The sequence below is a fragment of the Homalodisca vitripennis genome, unplaced genomic scaffold, assembly GCF_021130785.1.
Source record: "Homalodisca vitripennis isolate AUS2020 unplaced genomic scaffold, UT_GWSS_2.1 ScUCBcl_3638;HRSCAF=9292, whole genome shotgun sequence".
Taxonomy (NCBI): Eukaryota; Metazoa; Arthropoda; class Insecta; order Hemiptera; family Cicadellidae; genus Homalodisca; species Homalodisca vitripennis.
In genome coordinates, this window is record NW_025779743.1 from 5,562 (window position 1) to 23,471 (window position 17,910).

A 17,910-nucleotide genomic window follows, 5' to 3' on the forward strand; every position below is an offset into this window, starting at 1 on the left:
GCCAGGTTTGCTTTTAGGATAGAGTTATGGGATTGTATGTTCTGCTTGTCTTGCTTAAGTTGGTCATTTTCCAGCAACAAAGCATTTCCAGCCTCTGCAGCTAAAGTCAATGACGCTTCCAGGTCACTTTCTTGCGTTTCGTGTTCTTTTAATTTTGATTTCACCTCCTCAAGCTCTGGTATTTGACTGGTTTTTTTTGGTGAAGGAGCATCTTCCTCAACGGAGTGGTTATCAGGAGTCTTAACTGTTGTACATTTAGTACAAGTCCATGAAGTAACATCTGACTTGGTCATTTTTGTGAGTTTTCTCTCATGTATACTGACACATGGCAGCATGGTACCACAGTAGGCAGTGGCCTGTGCACTCTATACCAGCGTATTTAACTCCAATACCACACTCACCGCAGGGAAAGTTTGTTGGTGCCACTACATAAAAAGGATAGTCCAGTTTATATTAGTGGGAAAAGAATTTATTACTACTATAAATTAATTAATGGTAAATTCAATTCAATTCAATTTCAAAAATCTTTATTCCACAACTTTGATAAACAGTTTATATTTACATACATATGATATACATGACATAAAGAATATGATATACATATAGGATATAATATACATTTCTTAAAATAAACAATAACTGAAATAGACATTAACATAAAGAGAAAATTTGATTAATTAATTTATACAGTTTTTCTTAAATTATAAATACTTTTCTAGGTATCTACAAAGCTGTGAAATAGTAGACATACCCCCTAGGCAAGCCTGTTTGGGTTAGCCATCCCTATTATTAACAAAAAACGACTTGGAGAATGGCTGTGCTGCATTACTACAAAGCACATAACTTCAGATATACAAGTTTGTGCACACAATTTCAAAACTAATAAAAATACTATATAAAAAGACTTTGCAAAACAAGTAATTGAATTATAAATATAATATTAAAAGTAATAAATCCTTTTTATAATACATAAAGTGCTTAAAGTTCTTACAAACTAACAGCCTAGCAGTTCCTAGAGTACCCTATGCCAATTTATGACATGGACACTTCTCCTAATAAATTACCCTGAGAAAGCTTTCACAATCTGATAAACTTAAAAGGAACGATTTAAAATTTTTAAGATATACGTTCAAAGGAGACATTTTTATAAATATATTTAGAAATTAAATTGAATATCCTCGGTGCACTCCACGAAAAACATTGTTGAACCATAGTTAGATTTGATTTAGGAACAAAAACAGAATTGTTTCTTAATGAATAAGGTAAATTCCCTTTGTCAAAATTTGTTTAATTCTGATAAAAAAATGTTTAGAACTTTATATAATATACAAATTACGAAAGAGAAGAATTTTTAACTAAATAAATAATGGCCAGGAATGATCAGTAAAACGAGAATTGGTTATGATTCTCAGGAAGGACTTTTGGAGGATTATGATAGGATATAATGTGCTGACGTAAGTGCCCTCCCCAGCATGCTAGTCCATATCTTAATCAAGATCCAACTAAGCCATGATACATGTTAATCAACCCTTTTTTAAATTATAGCCAAGATTTCACTGTGAAATTTAATTATAGGATTGCAAGCTCTTGATAATTATTGTTGTTTATAATACTGCAGTACATGAGTTCTACTGTTTTTTATACTAGATTTGGCAGACTTCTAGTGGTCAGAATTAGTCAGAGGTTGAAAATAAATGTGTTTGATTTATGGGTTATCAACTCCTTGTCAGCCAGATAGAAGCAGTACAGTGTTAGTTGTACTGCAGTCAGCAGCCTTGTTACAAATGGTGTAGCACTGCTGACACGGTATCTGGGTCAGTATGGTGTAGCGCCTGTGAAGTTGTCTTGATGGTGTTAAGATAACAGTGACGTGTTTAGTCGCTTATGAGTTGGCAATGTTTGTGATGTCACAGTAACTCATGGCATTGCATCAAGTCACTCTTCTGCATGTAATCCAAGGGGAAATGGTTAAGTTGAAAAATTCAACAGAACCATTTGGAAGAGCATTTCACTTGATCTTAGGACTCAGAACCTCCCTAATATGTACTGGGAAACTGTTCTTTCTGAAACGCTCAATTAAATCAATTATGCACTTCAGCTAATGCAACTCCATATGAACTTATGTTTAAACATCCCAGAAGATCACATTAAGGTGGTTCCATTCGAAGCTGGCTGTCTCAACCTGAACCAGGGCTTTTATGCAACCAGAACACTTGCTTGACTTGTGTCAAGCAAGTGCAAGCCCCCTTGCAAGAAGTTAATACAGGTAAATCCCTGGTTATGTTCATGAAACCCTGGTTATTTCCTAGATGAAAGGGTGAAAACCGTGTTGATAAGGGATCTTGCCCCAGCACCTGATCCTAGACCAGACAATAAATCATGAGTCAAAAGAAACATCCAAACTAACTTCAGTTGCCTCTTGCTCTCTATGTTGTCGGCAAATACTAAAATAACTTAATGAGTATATCACTTTCTAAGGTTTGGGTATTTGTTATGAATCATGTTATCAATTTATTAATAGATTTGATAACATGTGTCATTTACAATAATATACTAATATTTATTTATGTTTATCTGAAATGTATATTAAATATATCTTTAGATCATTTACTTAGCAGTTTTATTTTATTACATTACTAATTTGACTTCTCAAATAAAAACAATAAATCAAATAATACATGAAGCCATTTATTACGTCATAGTGACTATAGTACATCTGAACAAATGCTTTCTTTCTTGACCTCTACCAGTCGATTCGTAATTTGTTACCACTGTTGGAATGGACAAGGTGAACAAATTAATGAAGAAAATTGATTTTAGGCCTAATTGTCGATAGGAATCTTAGCTTCTCCTTTCATGTAAATCATGTCGCACGTAAAGTCTGTGCTGGTATTTTTGTTCTTCGTAGACTTTCATCTTTCACACGGGCACCGATGTGCTTCTAACTTCATATTTTGCATTAGTTTATCCCTACCTTTCATACGCTGTTGAAATTTGGGGTTTTGAAAATTGCAGAACAAACCATGTCTTTCTTTTGCAGAAGAAAGCGGTGAGAGCTATTGCTGGCATCCGTCAATCAGAATCCTGCAAATCACACTTTAAGAACTTCAATCTGCTTACTTTTCCAAGTATATATATTTACCACACATTGGTCTTTTTTAAGCAAAACCAGGGCATTTTCGAGTCACTAATTCCGCAGTCCGGACACTGTCTCAGAAATAGCAACAAATTAAATATTCCCCCCCATGCAACCTCTTTTTTCAAACATCACTGTTTTTATAATGCCGTAATTTTTTATAATTCTCTTCCTGTGGACCTAAAGAATGTAAATGATATAATGGTCTTTAAGAGAACACTGAAGGCTTTTTTAATAGAAAAATGTTTCTACACCCTCAGTGAATTTATTGGAAATAAATAGTCTGTATGATGTAAAATTAATTAGTTTTAATAATTGATTATTTATAATATATAAATATTAATAATTGATTAATAATAGTTTTATAGATACAAAACTGTACATGTGTTTTTTTTAAAATATTTATGACGCAATCCAATGCATGTTACATGTCTGATGGAAATAAAGGATATTTGATTTGATTTGAATTCAACTTTTAGCAATTTATTATTTATTTGCAAGTTTTTTCCAGCTCTGTATCATATCTGTGTGTACATTGCTTGCTATTAATCATAAAAAAGTACTAAAAATATAATATTGTAGAAGTTTATATGGTATTTTTACCATTCATAAGGTAAAGTTCACAGAAGAAATAGGCAAACAGGCAACACACTGAGAAAAGGATTGTTTTTTTTTTTCTTTTGTAAAGTATTGGGCTGTAATAATTATTGTAGTTTTTTGTCAAGATTGTAAAGGGAGTGATTGTTCAGCCTTTAATTTTTTACTTACTAATTAACTCTAACTACAGTATATCCAAAATTCAAAATGGCCTTCTTTGGGTGGAAACTTTCCAATATTCATATATACTCGAATATATATATATGAATAACTGTGATAGTTAATATGGTAGTTAAAGTGAAAACTGTGAACTTTTTAGTTAAGTCTGTACAATTTATATAATTTTTTTATTCACCAACCTGTGTAATTACATTAAGATGTAACCACATTTTTCATCAGTTTTGATAAGATGTAACCATATATTTCTACAACCAACTTTCCTTGATCAAGTCTGCTGCCTTCTCACCAATCATGATGACCGCCGCATTGATATTGCCACTGACAACTGAAGGCATGATGGAAGCGTCCGCCACTCGCAGCTGTCTCACACCTCTCACCTGCAGTTGGGGGTTGACTACCGCAGTGGGGTCTCCGTCACGTCCCATCTTGCATGTGGACGTCTGATGCCAGCAGGTCGATGTAAGATGTCTTAGTGCACACTTTCTAAACTCTCTTGATGATAAAGGATGAACTGTACAAGCAGGTGGAGCTATCTCATGAAACTGTGTGTCTAGTTTCCTCATTGCTTTTGTTGAGGAAAATTTTGAAATGAACTCAGTTGTGCGCAAAAGTGTTTCAAAATCATCATTGTTTGATAGGAATCCTGTTATGATTTGTGGTTTGTCAGTGGGATCTGTAGATGAAAGCAATATCTTACCTGTGCTGGCCGGTCTAAGCAATGTTGGTAGTAACAGTGCAATGTATCTCTTGGAATTGATTTCATGATACTGCTTACTTATTTCTTCCCTAAGACCAAAACGATCTAAAGCTAAAGCAAGTGATTTTACATCATTCACATCAAAGTTACCATGTTGTATCTGCATGTCTGGAAAATCAATTTTGTTTTCAAGCGTATTTATAAAAGTTGAGTACCCCAACATACCTATACTTGATAATTTGCTGTTACTTGTTTTCAGAAAGTCATACATATGATCGGTAATTGACTTGATTTCTCGTGTGTAATTAAAAGACAACACAAGTCCTACCATTATCATGTGATCATGTAGTTTCTCACCTACAGGCAAATCTTGGATCACCTCAATGCCCAACTCTTCTAAATGTTTTCTAGGTCCTATTCCTGATAACATTAGAAGCTGTGGAGAGTTTATAGCACCAGCAGAAATAATGACTTCCTTTCTTGCTCTGACTTGGATCTCTTTACCTTGTTTATCCAAAAATTTCACCCCATGTGCAGTCTTAGTAGTTTTATCCACCATTAGCTTGGTCACTAAAGAGTGTTTAGAAATTTTTAGATTTGTTCTGTTCTTAATTGGACTTAAGAAAGCTTTAGCAGTACTACAACGTTTTCCATCAATAATTGTACCTTGCACTTTTGCAAATCCAGTTTGGGATTCTCCATTTACATCCATATTAGTGTCATATCCAAGTTCTTTCATTCCTTCCGCAAATACATTGATTAAACCATCTAATCCATAATCATTCCATGAATCTACTGTTAAAATCCATTTTCCCCATGGTAATTTTGGTAGTTTGAAGTTTTCAAAACCTCTTTTGCTTTAATGTTTTCTGATTTTTTGAAATATTTTAGAACATTTTCATAATCCCAGCCTTCATTTCCTACAGCTGCCCATGAATCAAAATCTCTCCAGTTTCCTCTGACATAAATATTGGCATTAATTGCACTTGTACCTCCAAGCACTTTTCCTCTTGGCATATTACAACTATTGTTTATCATACCGAGACAGTTATCCTCATACTGATCTGTTTGGTATTGCCAATCCAACTCAGACTTAGAAAGTGCCATGTATACACCGGGTATCTCAGTAGTTTTTGTAGGGTTACCACCAGCTTCAAGAAGGAGTATGTTCCACTCTGAGAGCTCAGACAAGCGGTTGGCAATGACAGCCCCCGCTGAGCCGGAACCAACGATGATGAAATCAAACTCTTCTCCCTCCCGAGGACTGTAGTGGGGAGGGTAATCTGATGGATTGGCTAAATCACATTCTGCCTTCTTGACAGATGTGTAAATGTCTTTAATCAGGGAACTTCCAAAATCACCAATATCTTGAGAATCTGAGCAAGTATTTTCTTCATGAAGCCAATTAGAGTACGTTTCATGTGTCTCGCCACACTGATCCCTACAACAATGAAAAGACAGTTCTTATACAAGTTTTACTATATTCATTACACATATTGTGCACAAAACTGGTTTGTAAGTCAGCTTATTATGCAAGTAAATCAACTGATTTCAAGTTGATGGTTATGATTCTTGTCTAGATAAATAGTACTAAAAAGAAAAGACTCAACTGCAATATACGACATCAACAGGTTAACATGTTAATAAATAAATATAGACTATAAATTAACAAGAATATAATATATAAATATAATTATAAATGCAAAAATAACAGGACACAAACAGAAATCAATCAAACAACTTAACAACTTCTATATTAAAATTCATTAAAAAATAAGATTATCAAAACTAAATAACTCATTTAGTGAATAAAAAGGGTTATTTAAAACAATGACAAAATATATCATACAAGAGTGATTTATGATGTTTATTTGTTAAAGGTCTGAGGGATTATATATCTTTAAATTTCTATTTGCAATCTCACTTAGTATATGTAGGCCAACTACAGCACTGTCCTTAGATCTAGTTTTGTAATGTTGAACATTAGGATTGAAGATTAACATGGTAGAAGTTTTTAACACATATTTCATTCATAGTGTGAGTTTAAAGTATGGATACACGGTTTAGTATTAGATGGATAAAGATGGAGGGGTGGAACTCTGGACACCTTTCTTGGAAATAGAAGTGAACTTTTTAGAAGAATAAAGCAGGTTAGTAAGTTTTAGCCGTTTTATTGCTTACATTAGTGTAATTACTAGTGCACTGTAACTTTAAACTTAAACATTTTAAACTGCCCCCCGAAAAGCCTATTTTGGGTAATTGGTTTGCTTATGTTTGAGGGGTGTTCTGAGCTTAATTTTTCTATCTTTGTCCATTGAAGGTTGAGCAGGATTCATCCATGCTTTTAACTTATTAATTTAAAGAGCTACAATTTTGTATTGGGTTGAGATAGAAAGCTAGTTTCCACTGTTCTTCTTCTTTTATCAAGCCCTTTCAAATGAGGTGTCACTTAATGGGTTTTTTTCACTTTACATTTATGCAAATATCTCTTTTTTAATCTTTTGGTCCCATAATTTTTAATTGTTACTCCTATACAGTAACAATAATAATACTTCCTTTTCATCTTTCTGATTACATGGCTCAAATATACAAATCACAACTCAAAACTATATCAACTTCTCATTGTCTTATCATGTGAAAAATTGAGTGCATTATAATGTTTTAGACACGATCTCAAAGAATGATGAAGCAACTAAGATTTCTACACATAACATATATGGCGGGAAGGGTTGATTCATTGTGAATGTTAGGTTTTACTCCATTTCATCTTGTGCTTTGTGCAGTGTCTGAAATCTGACTGTCACAGACTGAGAACACTTCTTCTTCTATAATACACTCAAATCTATTTTATTCCTTCAATTATAATTACGTCATATATGCAAATTATATGCTAGTTTGACAGATCTATTTAAGAAACTTTTAAGAATTGACAGTTTATCTTTAAAACCTTAAATATTAAAAAAAAATTAATTTACTTTATCTATTTTATTTTTAGCATTTGAGCTTGGTACCCTATATTTTTTTCTAAGGTAGTAATATTTTTCTATCTTTGAATTACAAGTTATGCTGTCAGTTCATTTATCTTTCGCAATTATCATTGTGGATTATGAGATCCTTGACGTTAGGATCCTATTTGGAGCTTCATAGCCAGGTAATGGCAGAAACTCCTGTTTCATTGAAGGTACAGGAGTAGGAAGGCTCTACTACAGCAACTGGGATGTACAATAAGGTTAGGTTGATGCGCTGGAAACTATAAGTCCTAATGAGCCGGTTAAATCTGATCTAATCTAACATCTGTCTCGATGAACATTTTCAAACCTTTTTGAAGCTAAGGGAAGAGCAGAAGAACTAAACAAACAGTTGGAATAATCTCATTGCATTTATTTTCCAACTACACTGTATATGTTTTCATATTTTGTAAACTTGGGTATAAATTCGTAGACTTTAAAATTAATTTCAAGCCCTCATTTGCATATAATAAAAATTACTTTTGTTTTCTCTAATGGGTTATGAATGTGAACAAATTATTTACTCTAATTACAGAATTTTTTAAGCAATACATTCATTGTAATATATCAACCTCAACTCTAAGTAATATTTAAGTTTTTCTGGTTCAAACTGAATCAAAACTTTGCTAACCTATTATATTCTTGAAATATTTTAGCCTTCTCGGTTTAAAATCTGTCTTCTAGTGTTTCTACTCACAGTGGAGCCAAAATATTTCAAGAAATTAATTGTATATGCAAAGTATTGACACATTATGAACTGGAAAACTTATATACCGTATGCATTATGACACAAACCAAATAATACTAAAAACTTAACATTATTGCTAAACATTCTTTTAAAGTTATTGTTCCAAACCTTAAATGGTTCATAACTAGATCCCAAGAGTACAGTGAATATTGACGATTTCACAAGAATGGTGCTCCAAGAATACATTTTTAAAATGAAAGAGAGAACAAAAAAACATAAAGATAACTCATTATAAGACACATTGAGAGTAGTCTCTTTCTCTTAGTACTAACCAGTATTGAAGGTTTTATCTACATGTGTTTTAGCTAGACATTGTACAGTATCAACAAGAAGAGTTGACTATTTTGATATGATGTCCTTGGAAAATAATATCAACACTCATACCACACAAAAGAATGATCTAAATGAACACACACTCCCACAATTTGAAAATACTTCAAGTATATTCTGCAAGATCCAGACTTGTACTTGTCAGTTTATTGGTTAGTCCCTAATTACCCCCTCTTTCCCAGCAACATTTGTTGAGATCCAAAGATGTTTCGGGTTGGATTCTAAGAGGTTTAAATTTACTTGGTGAAAAATTGTAGCAGAGCAATCAACTGATGAAATTCACCCGTGTAGTGAACAGCTTTTTTAATATTAATATGTTCTAAAAAAATAACTGTCTATGCTCTTGTGATCATTGTTTACAAGCAACAAGCCATTTTTTAGGAAATTAGCTGAGTTTGGAAATTTATAACATCTAATGTTTGTATCTTTGGTTATGCAGTCGCAGTTGCTACAACCATAAACTTCACAGGAAAACATAGTTAGTTATTGTATTATCAATCACTTCATGATAAACTTTCACAGAACAACCACAAATAATATCAAACTAAACATGTCAACAAACATCATTACTCTTTCCTCTATGAAAAAACACCATGTGTTTATTGCTGTGGGAACTGACAGCAATAACAGCCAAAGACAGTCGCCTACCGCATGATGAGGACTGAGGTGATCCAATTTGATGTTACTTGCTGATAGCAGCTATCGTTCCCATGAGCATTATTCTTTCCACAATGGTCTTTGACATACCTAGCTGGTGGTTTGGAGAGACATTATGCTTTATATGTATTATATGAAGCCCTTGTAATACTTTTTTGGATTGTTCTTTGACGAGTCTTGTTAGAAATATTGTATATTTTCAATATTATTATATAGATGACAATTCTTATCACACGGAAGGAAACTCTAGAGCTTCCTATCTTGTTTTAGAAAAGTTATCACATCAACTTACAAATATCACTTAGTGTGTAATCACTATATCGCAAATTCACAGCAACTAGTATTTAAAACCTAAATATTGAGTCCAACTCCATTTTTCTCTTCTACTTAGTGCAACATCTGAGATCAGCCGAACTTAACATTCACAATGAATGAACCCTTCATACCTATGTTATGTGTAAAAGACTTGGTTGCTCTGCTGTGCTTTGGGATTATATCTAAAACATCAAATTGTACTCAATTATACACCTGATACAATGAGAATACCTCTTCATTTTGACGGCACTTGATTTTGTAGTATAAGTGTCTGAGTCTGATGTCGAAATAATGCAAAAAGTCTGTTTTCTGCTTTTTTGCCACCGACTTCTTTATCTCTTCAGGCACATAGACACCAGATTCTATGATTAAAGTCTGTGACAATGTCAGATTTTTACTTCATGAAACACCATGTATGCTATAAATACTCACCTTTTGAAGTCTCTTATGAAGAGAGTCTTGTAACCAATAAGCCTCACAAAATAAAGAAAACATTTTACATTTTTGTTGCTGTGAATTTTTAATAAAGTAATTACAATAAGAAACCTGTAACAGGTCAAATTACGACATTTGAATATTCGCGGGGAATTAGCAGACTGTGACATCAGTGAATCGGCAGACTGTGACGTCAGTGAATCACATGTTGTCGGAATTGAGATTATTCAATTAATAACGGAGAAATATATTAAAACTTTATACGGAAACAAATTTAATTAATTAAAATGAATTAAACATAACCAAAATTCGTGTTTTACAAAAGTACTAAATAAAATTACGCAGAAAAGCCAATTGTGGGATAAAATGACTTGCATATTGATGACGTCATAAAGCACATGTTGCTAAAAATTTTAATAAAAAGCTTTGGAAAAATAATAAAAGAAAATAGAAAGACTTAAATTGATTAATTATAGTGAACGTGATAAATTTCGACAATTATAAGAAAAGAATGAAATTATATTTAATCGTGAAGACGCTGATTTGAACGGGAGAGGGTATGAGTATTGTTTTGAGTCGGTATGCGTAGTTTTATACGGAGATTCCTTTTTCTCTTTCTAGACTTGAAGCAAGGAGGTTGTGCTCATGTGGATCCTCCTGGGACAGTAGTGATAAAATTAATAGGAAACTGTATTATGGTGTATTGAAGTTTTAGTAAGGGATGGGATGTTATGTTAGATTCTCAAGTTATCAAAGCAAGGTGAGTGGAATTATATATGTATGGACAGTGTAATATAAAATAAATTGACATCAGGGTCGTTTGCTTTGACTTTTATTTGAGAATCCCATCTATAAAGAAGTGTGATAGGAACTTTAACGGAGTGATATTGAGTTTTTTAACCATTATTCAATCTATTTAAAAACCTGACATAGATATTAGACTTGTTGTTGGTGATATCAACAACACCACAGACATTGAATTTTGATAGTTATTTGGTATCAACTTGGAATAATATGAGTTAGCCAACACGAAGTAATTTACATAACCAATGAGAGGGAGCACATTTTGAATACCGATTGGGAGAAAATTGGGACAACAAACGTGGGTCTGGAACGTGGCAGAATCTTCAAACAAACGAGAGGACCGTAGTAAAAGGACACAGCTAGCATTGGGCAGATCTTGAGCAAGATGGCGACCAACGCGATCCGCAGCAAAATGGCGCACAACAACGTGGGTCCTCAACAACATTGAATACCGATACGCAGCAAATTGGCACAGCAACGTGGGGCTCGCAGCAAACTAATTTAAGCCTATCTTCTACATTACTACTTAGCTTCTGTACTGTCCGACTTGACAGCCCTAGTTACTATGTTATAAGTTACAAGGGCATGGATGGAACTCCTTGTTGCCTTAGTAAACCTACCTGGTGGTACAGGTGACAATTATACTAATCCATTGGCTTAATAGCCTACTCCAATCCTAACCTTTTCAACACAGTTTTTCCCATCTACTAAAAGGTTTTTTTTTTAAAACAGTTGGGATTGCATTTCCTATCCATTGCCTATACAATATTCTAGATGTGCTTAACAGAAACTCCTAATCCCATCCACCAATCTAACACATCTCAAGCTCCTACATCTTGTTCTTCCTTTAGATGTATGGAATTTATGAGGAATGTGATAATCCCTCCTTGTAAAGTATTTCAGATTTCAGAATTTTTAATTCTTCACTATTCATGACTTCAAAAGGCTTTCAATATTTATAAAAGTTTTTGCATAATTTACAATTTAGTTATGCTTCAACATAAACAAATAAATGTGGAAATATATGCAAATATCTCTTCTTTTTAATCCTTTGATCCGATAATTTTAAATTGTTAGTCATATACGATAACAATAATACTTAATAATAATAATTCTTTATCTCTCTCTAATTACATGGCTCAAATATGCAAATCACAACTCAAACTATGTCAACTTCTCATTGTTTTGTCAGGTGAAAAATTGAGTGCATTATAATGTTTTAGACACGATCTCAAAGAATGATGAAGCAACTAAGATTTCTACACATAACATATATGGCGGGAAGGGTTGATTCATTGTGAATGTTAGGTTTTACTCCATTTCATCTTGTGCTTTGTGCAGTGTCTGAAATCTGACTGTCACAGACTGAGAACACTTCTTCTTCTATAATACACTCAAATCTATTTTATTCCTTCAATTATAATTACGTCATATATGCAAATTATATGCTAGTTTGACAGATCTATTTAAGAAACTTTTAAGAATTGACAGTTTATCTTTAAAACCTTAAATATTAAAAAAAAATTAATTTACTTTATCTATTTTATTTTTAGCATTTGAGCTTGGTACCCTATATTTTTTTCTAAGGTAGTAATATTTTTCTATCTTTGAATTACAAGTTATGCTGTCAGTTCATTTATCTTTCGCAATTATCATTGTGGATTATGAGATCCTTGACGTTAGGATCCTATTTGGAGCTTCATAGCCAGGTAATGGCAGAAACTCCTGTTTCATTGAAGGTACAGGAGTAGGAAGGCTCTACTACAGCAACTGGGATGTACAATAAGGTTAGGTTGATGCGCTGGAAACTATAAGTCCTAATGAGCCGGTTAAATCTTAAAAAAAATCGGTTAATCTTAAAACTTAACATGTGAATGTTAAGTTTAACTAAATTTCACCTTGTGCTTTGTGCAGCGTCTGAAATCTGACTCTGTCACAGACTGAGAACACTTCTCCATCGATAATACACTCAAGTCAAATTTATTCTTTCATTTGAGTAGGCCATTTCCAAAACCTGTTATTTAGAATTTTTGTAATTTTACAGTATTCATTAAAAACGTATAAAAACATTACTAATTAACATATCTTTTTGATTTTTTCACCAAAAGTTTAGAAAAATGTCCTTTTTTATTTAACAAAGTCTGTATAATCACAAGACTTTTGTTTTTTAGTAATTAAATATTGAGTTTTGGATATAGCTGGTTTTGGAAATGATAATGAATATAACTGGTTTTGCAACTGTACAAGAAGCCATTTTGTTTTTTGGTACATTTCCAAAACCAGTTAAAATGATTTTAATTTCCAAAAACAGTTAAAAAGGGTTTGAATAAATAAATTACCTGTGACAAATTTTAATTTTATTCATATTTATTAATAATTACAAAAGACTTGATGATTTTATTTTAATAGTGCCCTTTCATGGTTGTGAAGACTTAACGAGAATATAAAAATAAAAAGTAATTAAAAAGAACTTTAACCAACAACATCATGAAAATGTCACTTTACTGTCCACAACATCAATGTAAAAAGGTTTCTATGCAACCACTTCATCTTCATCCTCCATTAAATCGAAGTCAATATCTTCATGCTCAATAGGTGTATTTAAGTTGGCTTGCTGAACAAATACATTTGAATAGTATTGCAAAAGTTCGTTTTGGCTCCATTCTTCTCCAAAATGAAGTTCTAGAAGTCGTTTCACATCATCAGGCGGATTTTACAGGAATTCCTTTGCTCACCTTTTCTGATTGTATATTCTTCAAAGTTTTTCCTCTTCTGCATAGAGTTTTGCACTTCCCACTTTTAAAATTATAAAAAGGTTCTCCTCGAACCAAAACAGTTGTCAACGTTTTGTTTCTTCTAAAAAAAATCTTTTTGACTTTTGGAATTGAAAATGCCAGTCAGTCGTCCTCTTCAAAACTTCATCTAAAGACTGTTTCCAATCAATAACCTCACAGTTTTCTCCAAGTTGAATAACTGTTGTAACTTTCCGGAACATTTCAAGATATTTATCAGGATTTTCAATAACACTATTACTTTTGAACTGTCGCTCAAGGATTCCGAAAACCCTGTCAGGTGGGATAAACGAATGGCCAACGATGGTAAAAAAGAGAACGACTTCTTTGACGTGTTGTGGAGCTGTATTTAATAACCAGTCAGACAGCATGAATATTATAGTGCTATTTTTATTTTGGCCACCACAACCGTCGGAAAAGAGATGGACAGATGTGATCCCATTCATATCTGTAGAACACAGTCTATGGTTCAGGGCAGAAGCAATTTGAACTGATCCCTTACATATTCATTTTCACACCATACATAAGCAAAAGTGTTTTCCTTATTTAAATTGGCTTTTGAATCTCCTTCAACAACTGTGAAATTGTACAAATACCTCTGGCGTCGATAATATGCTTCCTGATCTGGTATTTTAGGAAGAACTAAATTTTTTTGGCAGTCATAACTTAAGATTAACACATTTTCTTTCTTTTCTTGCAATGCATTAAAAAATGTATCAGCTCTTCTTTTGTGAGCAAGAAGTTGCAGCTTTAGATTGTCTCGTTCTTCTTTGTTGCGTTCTAAGTTCAGCTTATTCTCAAGACTAGTGCAAGTAGAGCATTTGTCACTATACGGGGCATGAAAACTAATATTAAAATTTTCATTGAAAACATTCCTAAAAAATTCATATTCAACGCAAAGATTTTCATCTTTTTCCCTAGCTGTATACATCTCCCACATTTTTTTTACTGATAGTTCACTTAGTAGATATTGACGTATTTTAATTTTCCCCCTTGAGTAATGATTCTGAATCGGCTGGAATGTTTTTATAAAGTCTATTACAGCTTCCCTTTTTTTGGAACTTGTCAACTTGACGGGCACCTCCTCGTGTTTCTTGGGGAACCTCACCTGTTTGCAGATATTTTTTACATAACCTTTGTAAGCGATCACGCCCTTCTTGTATTATTCCCAAAAATGCAGTTCTGCAGACCCTTATTTGCTCGATCTCTCCTTCACTCAAATAATTATTTTATAAGAGTGCAAAAACTTCATTTTGAAATGCGCCTAATCATATGAGTGAACAAAATATCTGGTTTTGGAAATGTTTTACTTTGACGCCATTTACATTTATTGATATATAACAGGCTTTGGAACAGTAAAGATGGAGGAATAAATAACAGGTTTTGATACTGAAGCTTGAGTGTAAATAACAGGTTTTGGAAATGAAATCAATTTTTAAATCCAATTTTCTTGCTGTTTTAGCAGGTTTTGCAACTTGAAAATATTTCAAAACGGTAGCAAATTCACTAAAATTACCATGGCAACCATTATCTCAATTTCGATTTTTTTGACGGAAAGCTGGTTTTGGAAATGGACTACTCATTTATAATTACATCATAATTAACACAATAAGACACATAAAAACAGACATTTAAAATAAGGCAAGAAAACTTAATATTGTATAATACGATTTAACATTATTGACAAAACTTATATCAGAAGGAATGCCCACATGTGTAAATTAAACAAAATAAAAAAGTAAATTCGACTAAAAGAAGAAGTGAAAGAAGTGTGTAAAGAAGTAAGTGAAGAGTAATTTTTATTATGAATTAGTAATGAGCCAAAAGCGATTATTATGTGGATATGATTAACTCTAAAGTATGGACAGCAAATAGATGGTAATGGAATAATATACTCCGAAACCAACACTGGCAGTTTAGAAGACCAGATGTCAGAGTCTATTCCATAGCCCCACTATTGGCCACCATACAGTATGTCGTTGTTCAGATGTGTCAAGTTAATTATTTGCCTCAAGTTGGTGATCCCATGTGTCGAAACAAGTGTGGATGTGTCCAATTTAGATCATCTCATTCATTTAATACCCCCAGGTTTCTTAAGCAGAAATTCTCTAAGCGAGTTCTTCAGTCTGTCGCCTGTCAGGTTTCGGGGGAAGTCTGGAAGGAGGTTTTTAAATTTTCGGCCTATGTATGATGGTTTTTTTTCAAAGAGGGCTGTTCTGTGTTGCGGAATGGTAAGCCTTGAGGCATGGCGTGTGGGGTAATTGTGGACGTCCATGTGAGTCTGCAGGTGTAATTTGTCGACGTGTAAGATCGCTTCATAGATCTAGAGTGCAAGTACTGTAAGTAGGGTCTGGTAGGCCTCTCGGTAGCTTTGCAGGGGCTCAAGGTTTGCAAGGGTCCTGACTGCTTCTTTTGTAGTACAAGCACTCTCTTAAGGTTCCCTAATAAAGACCCCAGATTATGAGGCTGTATCTAATGTGAGACTCTACTAATGCATAGTAGGCTACTTTCGCCGCTTCCAGAGTGCTAACCCATTTGATACGTTTAACAATGTAGATACCTGTACTGATCTTTCTGCAAATGTAGTTTATGTGATCTGTCCAGGTGAGGCCGTACACCTAAAAACTTAGTCTGATTAAGCACTAATATATTGGGGATGCTTGCAGGTTGGACTTTTTTCTTGCTAAAATGCACTTGTGTAGTTTTGTCAGGATTTGTCGCCAAGTCATTTAATTTGCTGTAGGCGATGGCATTTTGTAGAGAATAAACAGAGTTATTATACAATTCTTCAGCTGAGCCATTTCTTAAAAGGAGAGTTGTATCATTTGTGTACATTGTGCAGCTGGTACTGTTGTTTTCAATTAGGGCTGGGAAATCGTTAGTCAGCAGAATGAACAGGATGGGTCCTAGTACAGATCGCTGTGGGACTCCTCTTGTAATTGGTTTAGGGTGTGATCTGAACATGCTAGTGAGGTAGTTTTTTTAATTATCTGCACTTCAGTTTACATCACATTTATTCATGCACAAATCATGGCAATTGATTTGTAAGCAATATTTAAACAATGATGCCAAAAATATATTTTATTCTTATTGATGTTCTTCAAAGTAATTATTAATACATTTTATGTACTTACACAGCACTGTAGCAGATGGTGCAGCATAACAGCAATACAGCTAAACTTGCACAAAACATATTTCAAAATGTGTTTATTAAACAGATTCAATAACACATTTCTAACATAAAGAAAACAAGTCCAGATTTAAAGGAGAAAGGTTGAGATAAGATAAGATTGAAGTGTGAAGTCAGATGCCAACATAATCAGAGTTGTTTCTTACATACAATGGTGCAATTCGATGGATGTTTAGTAGAAACCAGTCTAAACTAGTCTCTCTTCTATGAAATAATAAATGCAATGCTGTCATAAAACTTAATCAAAAATGTGACAGAGATAGAGCACACAAAGATTAAAGTGGCACTGCTCAGGAGCACTTGACATTGACAGATAATAACACTGTACTAACTACCCTTTGAAAAAACATCGCCTAGCTAAAGAAATAGCTTAGAGATCAGTTTTAAACCATGTACCATTGTATTCTAATTTAACTGAGTAGATCAGTGGATCACTTTTTACACTCTCAGAATGAGTAAGAAATTAAATATTATAAACTGAATTTTTCTTTTTAACGATTGTATTCATATGTTTTAAATGATTAATGTACCATACTTGATGTATTTATATAATTAATGTTTTTGAATCTTTTTTCTGTGCCATTATTAAAATTTTCCACATTTTGAAATGAATGGGTAATAATTGGTTGAGCAGTAGCTAAACCTATTACTTGGAGGGCTGGAAAAATGTAATTTCTGTCTGTATGTTTAACGCAACCTTAGCAAAACCTGTTACAGGACACTGTTTGGAATTCTAAATTGTAAATTAATACAACAGATTTGAAGTAACTCTTAATAAATTAAGATGAATAAAATGACAATGTAGATTGAATTACCAGTGTTATTAGTATTAGAATTGTTTTTTGTTTATTAGAACTATTAATGTTCTTTTCATTTTTGCTGTTAATTGAGTAAATTGATCACAGTTTTAGTGAATTCTAATATCAGGAAAATGTAGCAGAATTGTATTTCACTTCTATCTACTATAATAAATATTACATCAAGATGGTAAATCTTAACTCTAACATATATGCAGTGCTTG

General features: G+C 33.2%; 2 protein-coding genes across 2 annotated transcripts; both read right to left on the reverse strand.

Annotated features, from left to right (window-relative positions):
- Positions 1–3,612: 3,612 nt before the first annotated feature.
- Positions 3,613–5,432, reverse strand: LOC124372603 (choline dehydrogenase, mitochondrial-like). The gene has a single exon (XM_046831007.1). The coding sequence runs from the start codon at positions 5,347–5,349 to the stop codon at positions 4,159–4,161; it is 1,191 nt and encodes a 396-aa protein (XP_046686963.1). The 5' UTR covers positions 5,350–5,432; the 3' UTR covers positions 3,613–4,158.
- Positions 5,409–17,134, reverse strand: LOC124372604 (glucose dehydrogenase [FAD, quinone]-like). The gene is made up of 2 exons (XM_046831009.1): positions 16,834–17,134; positions 5,409–6,051 (listed from the first exon to the last, which is right to left on the reverse strand). Exons 1-2 carry the CDS (start codon positions 16,890–16,892, stop codon positions 5,409–5,411), a joined length of 702 nt encoding a protein of 233 aa, XP_046686965.1. The 5' UTR covers positions 16,893–17,134.
- Between the last annotated feature and the right edge of the window lie 776 nt (positions 17,135–17,910).

Excerpts from the sequence above, each read along its gene's own strand:
- LOC124372603 (XM_046831007.1), bottom strand. The coding sequence starts at position 5,349 with ATGAAAGAACTTGGATATGACACTAATATGGATGTAAATGGAGAATCC.
- LOC124372604 (XM_046831009.1), bottom strand. The coding sequence starts at position 16,892 with ATGTTTTGTGCAAGTTTAGCTGTATTGCTGTTATGCTGCACCATCTGC. Across the intron at positions 6,052-16,833 it reads ACCATCTGCTACAGTGCTGT|GGATCAGTGTGGCGAGACAC; the intron begins GTAAGTACATAA and ends TCATTGTTGTAG.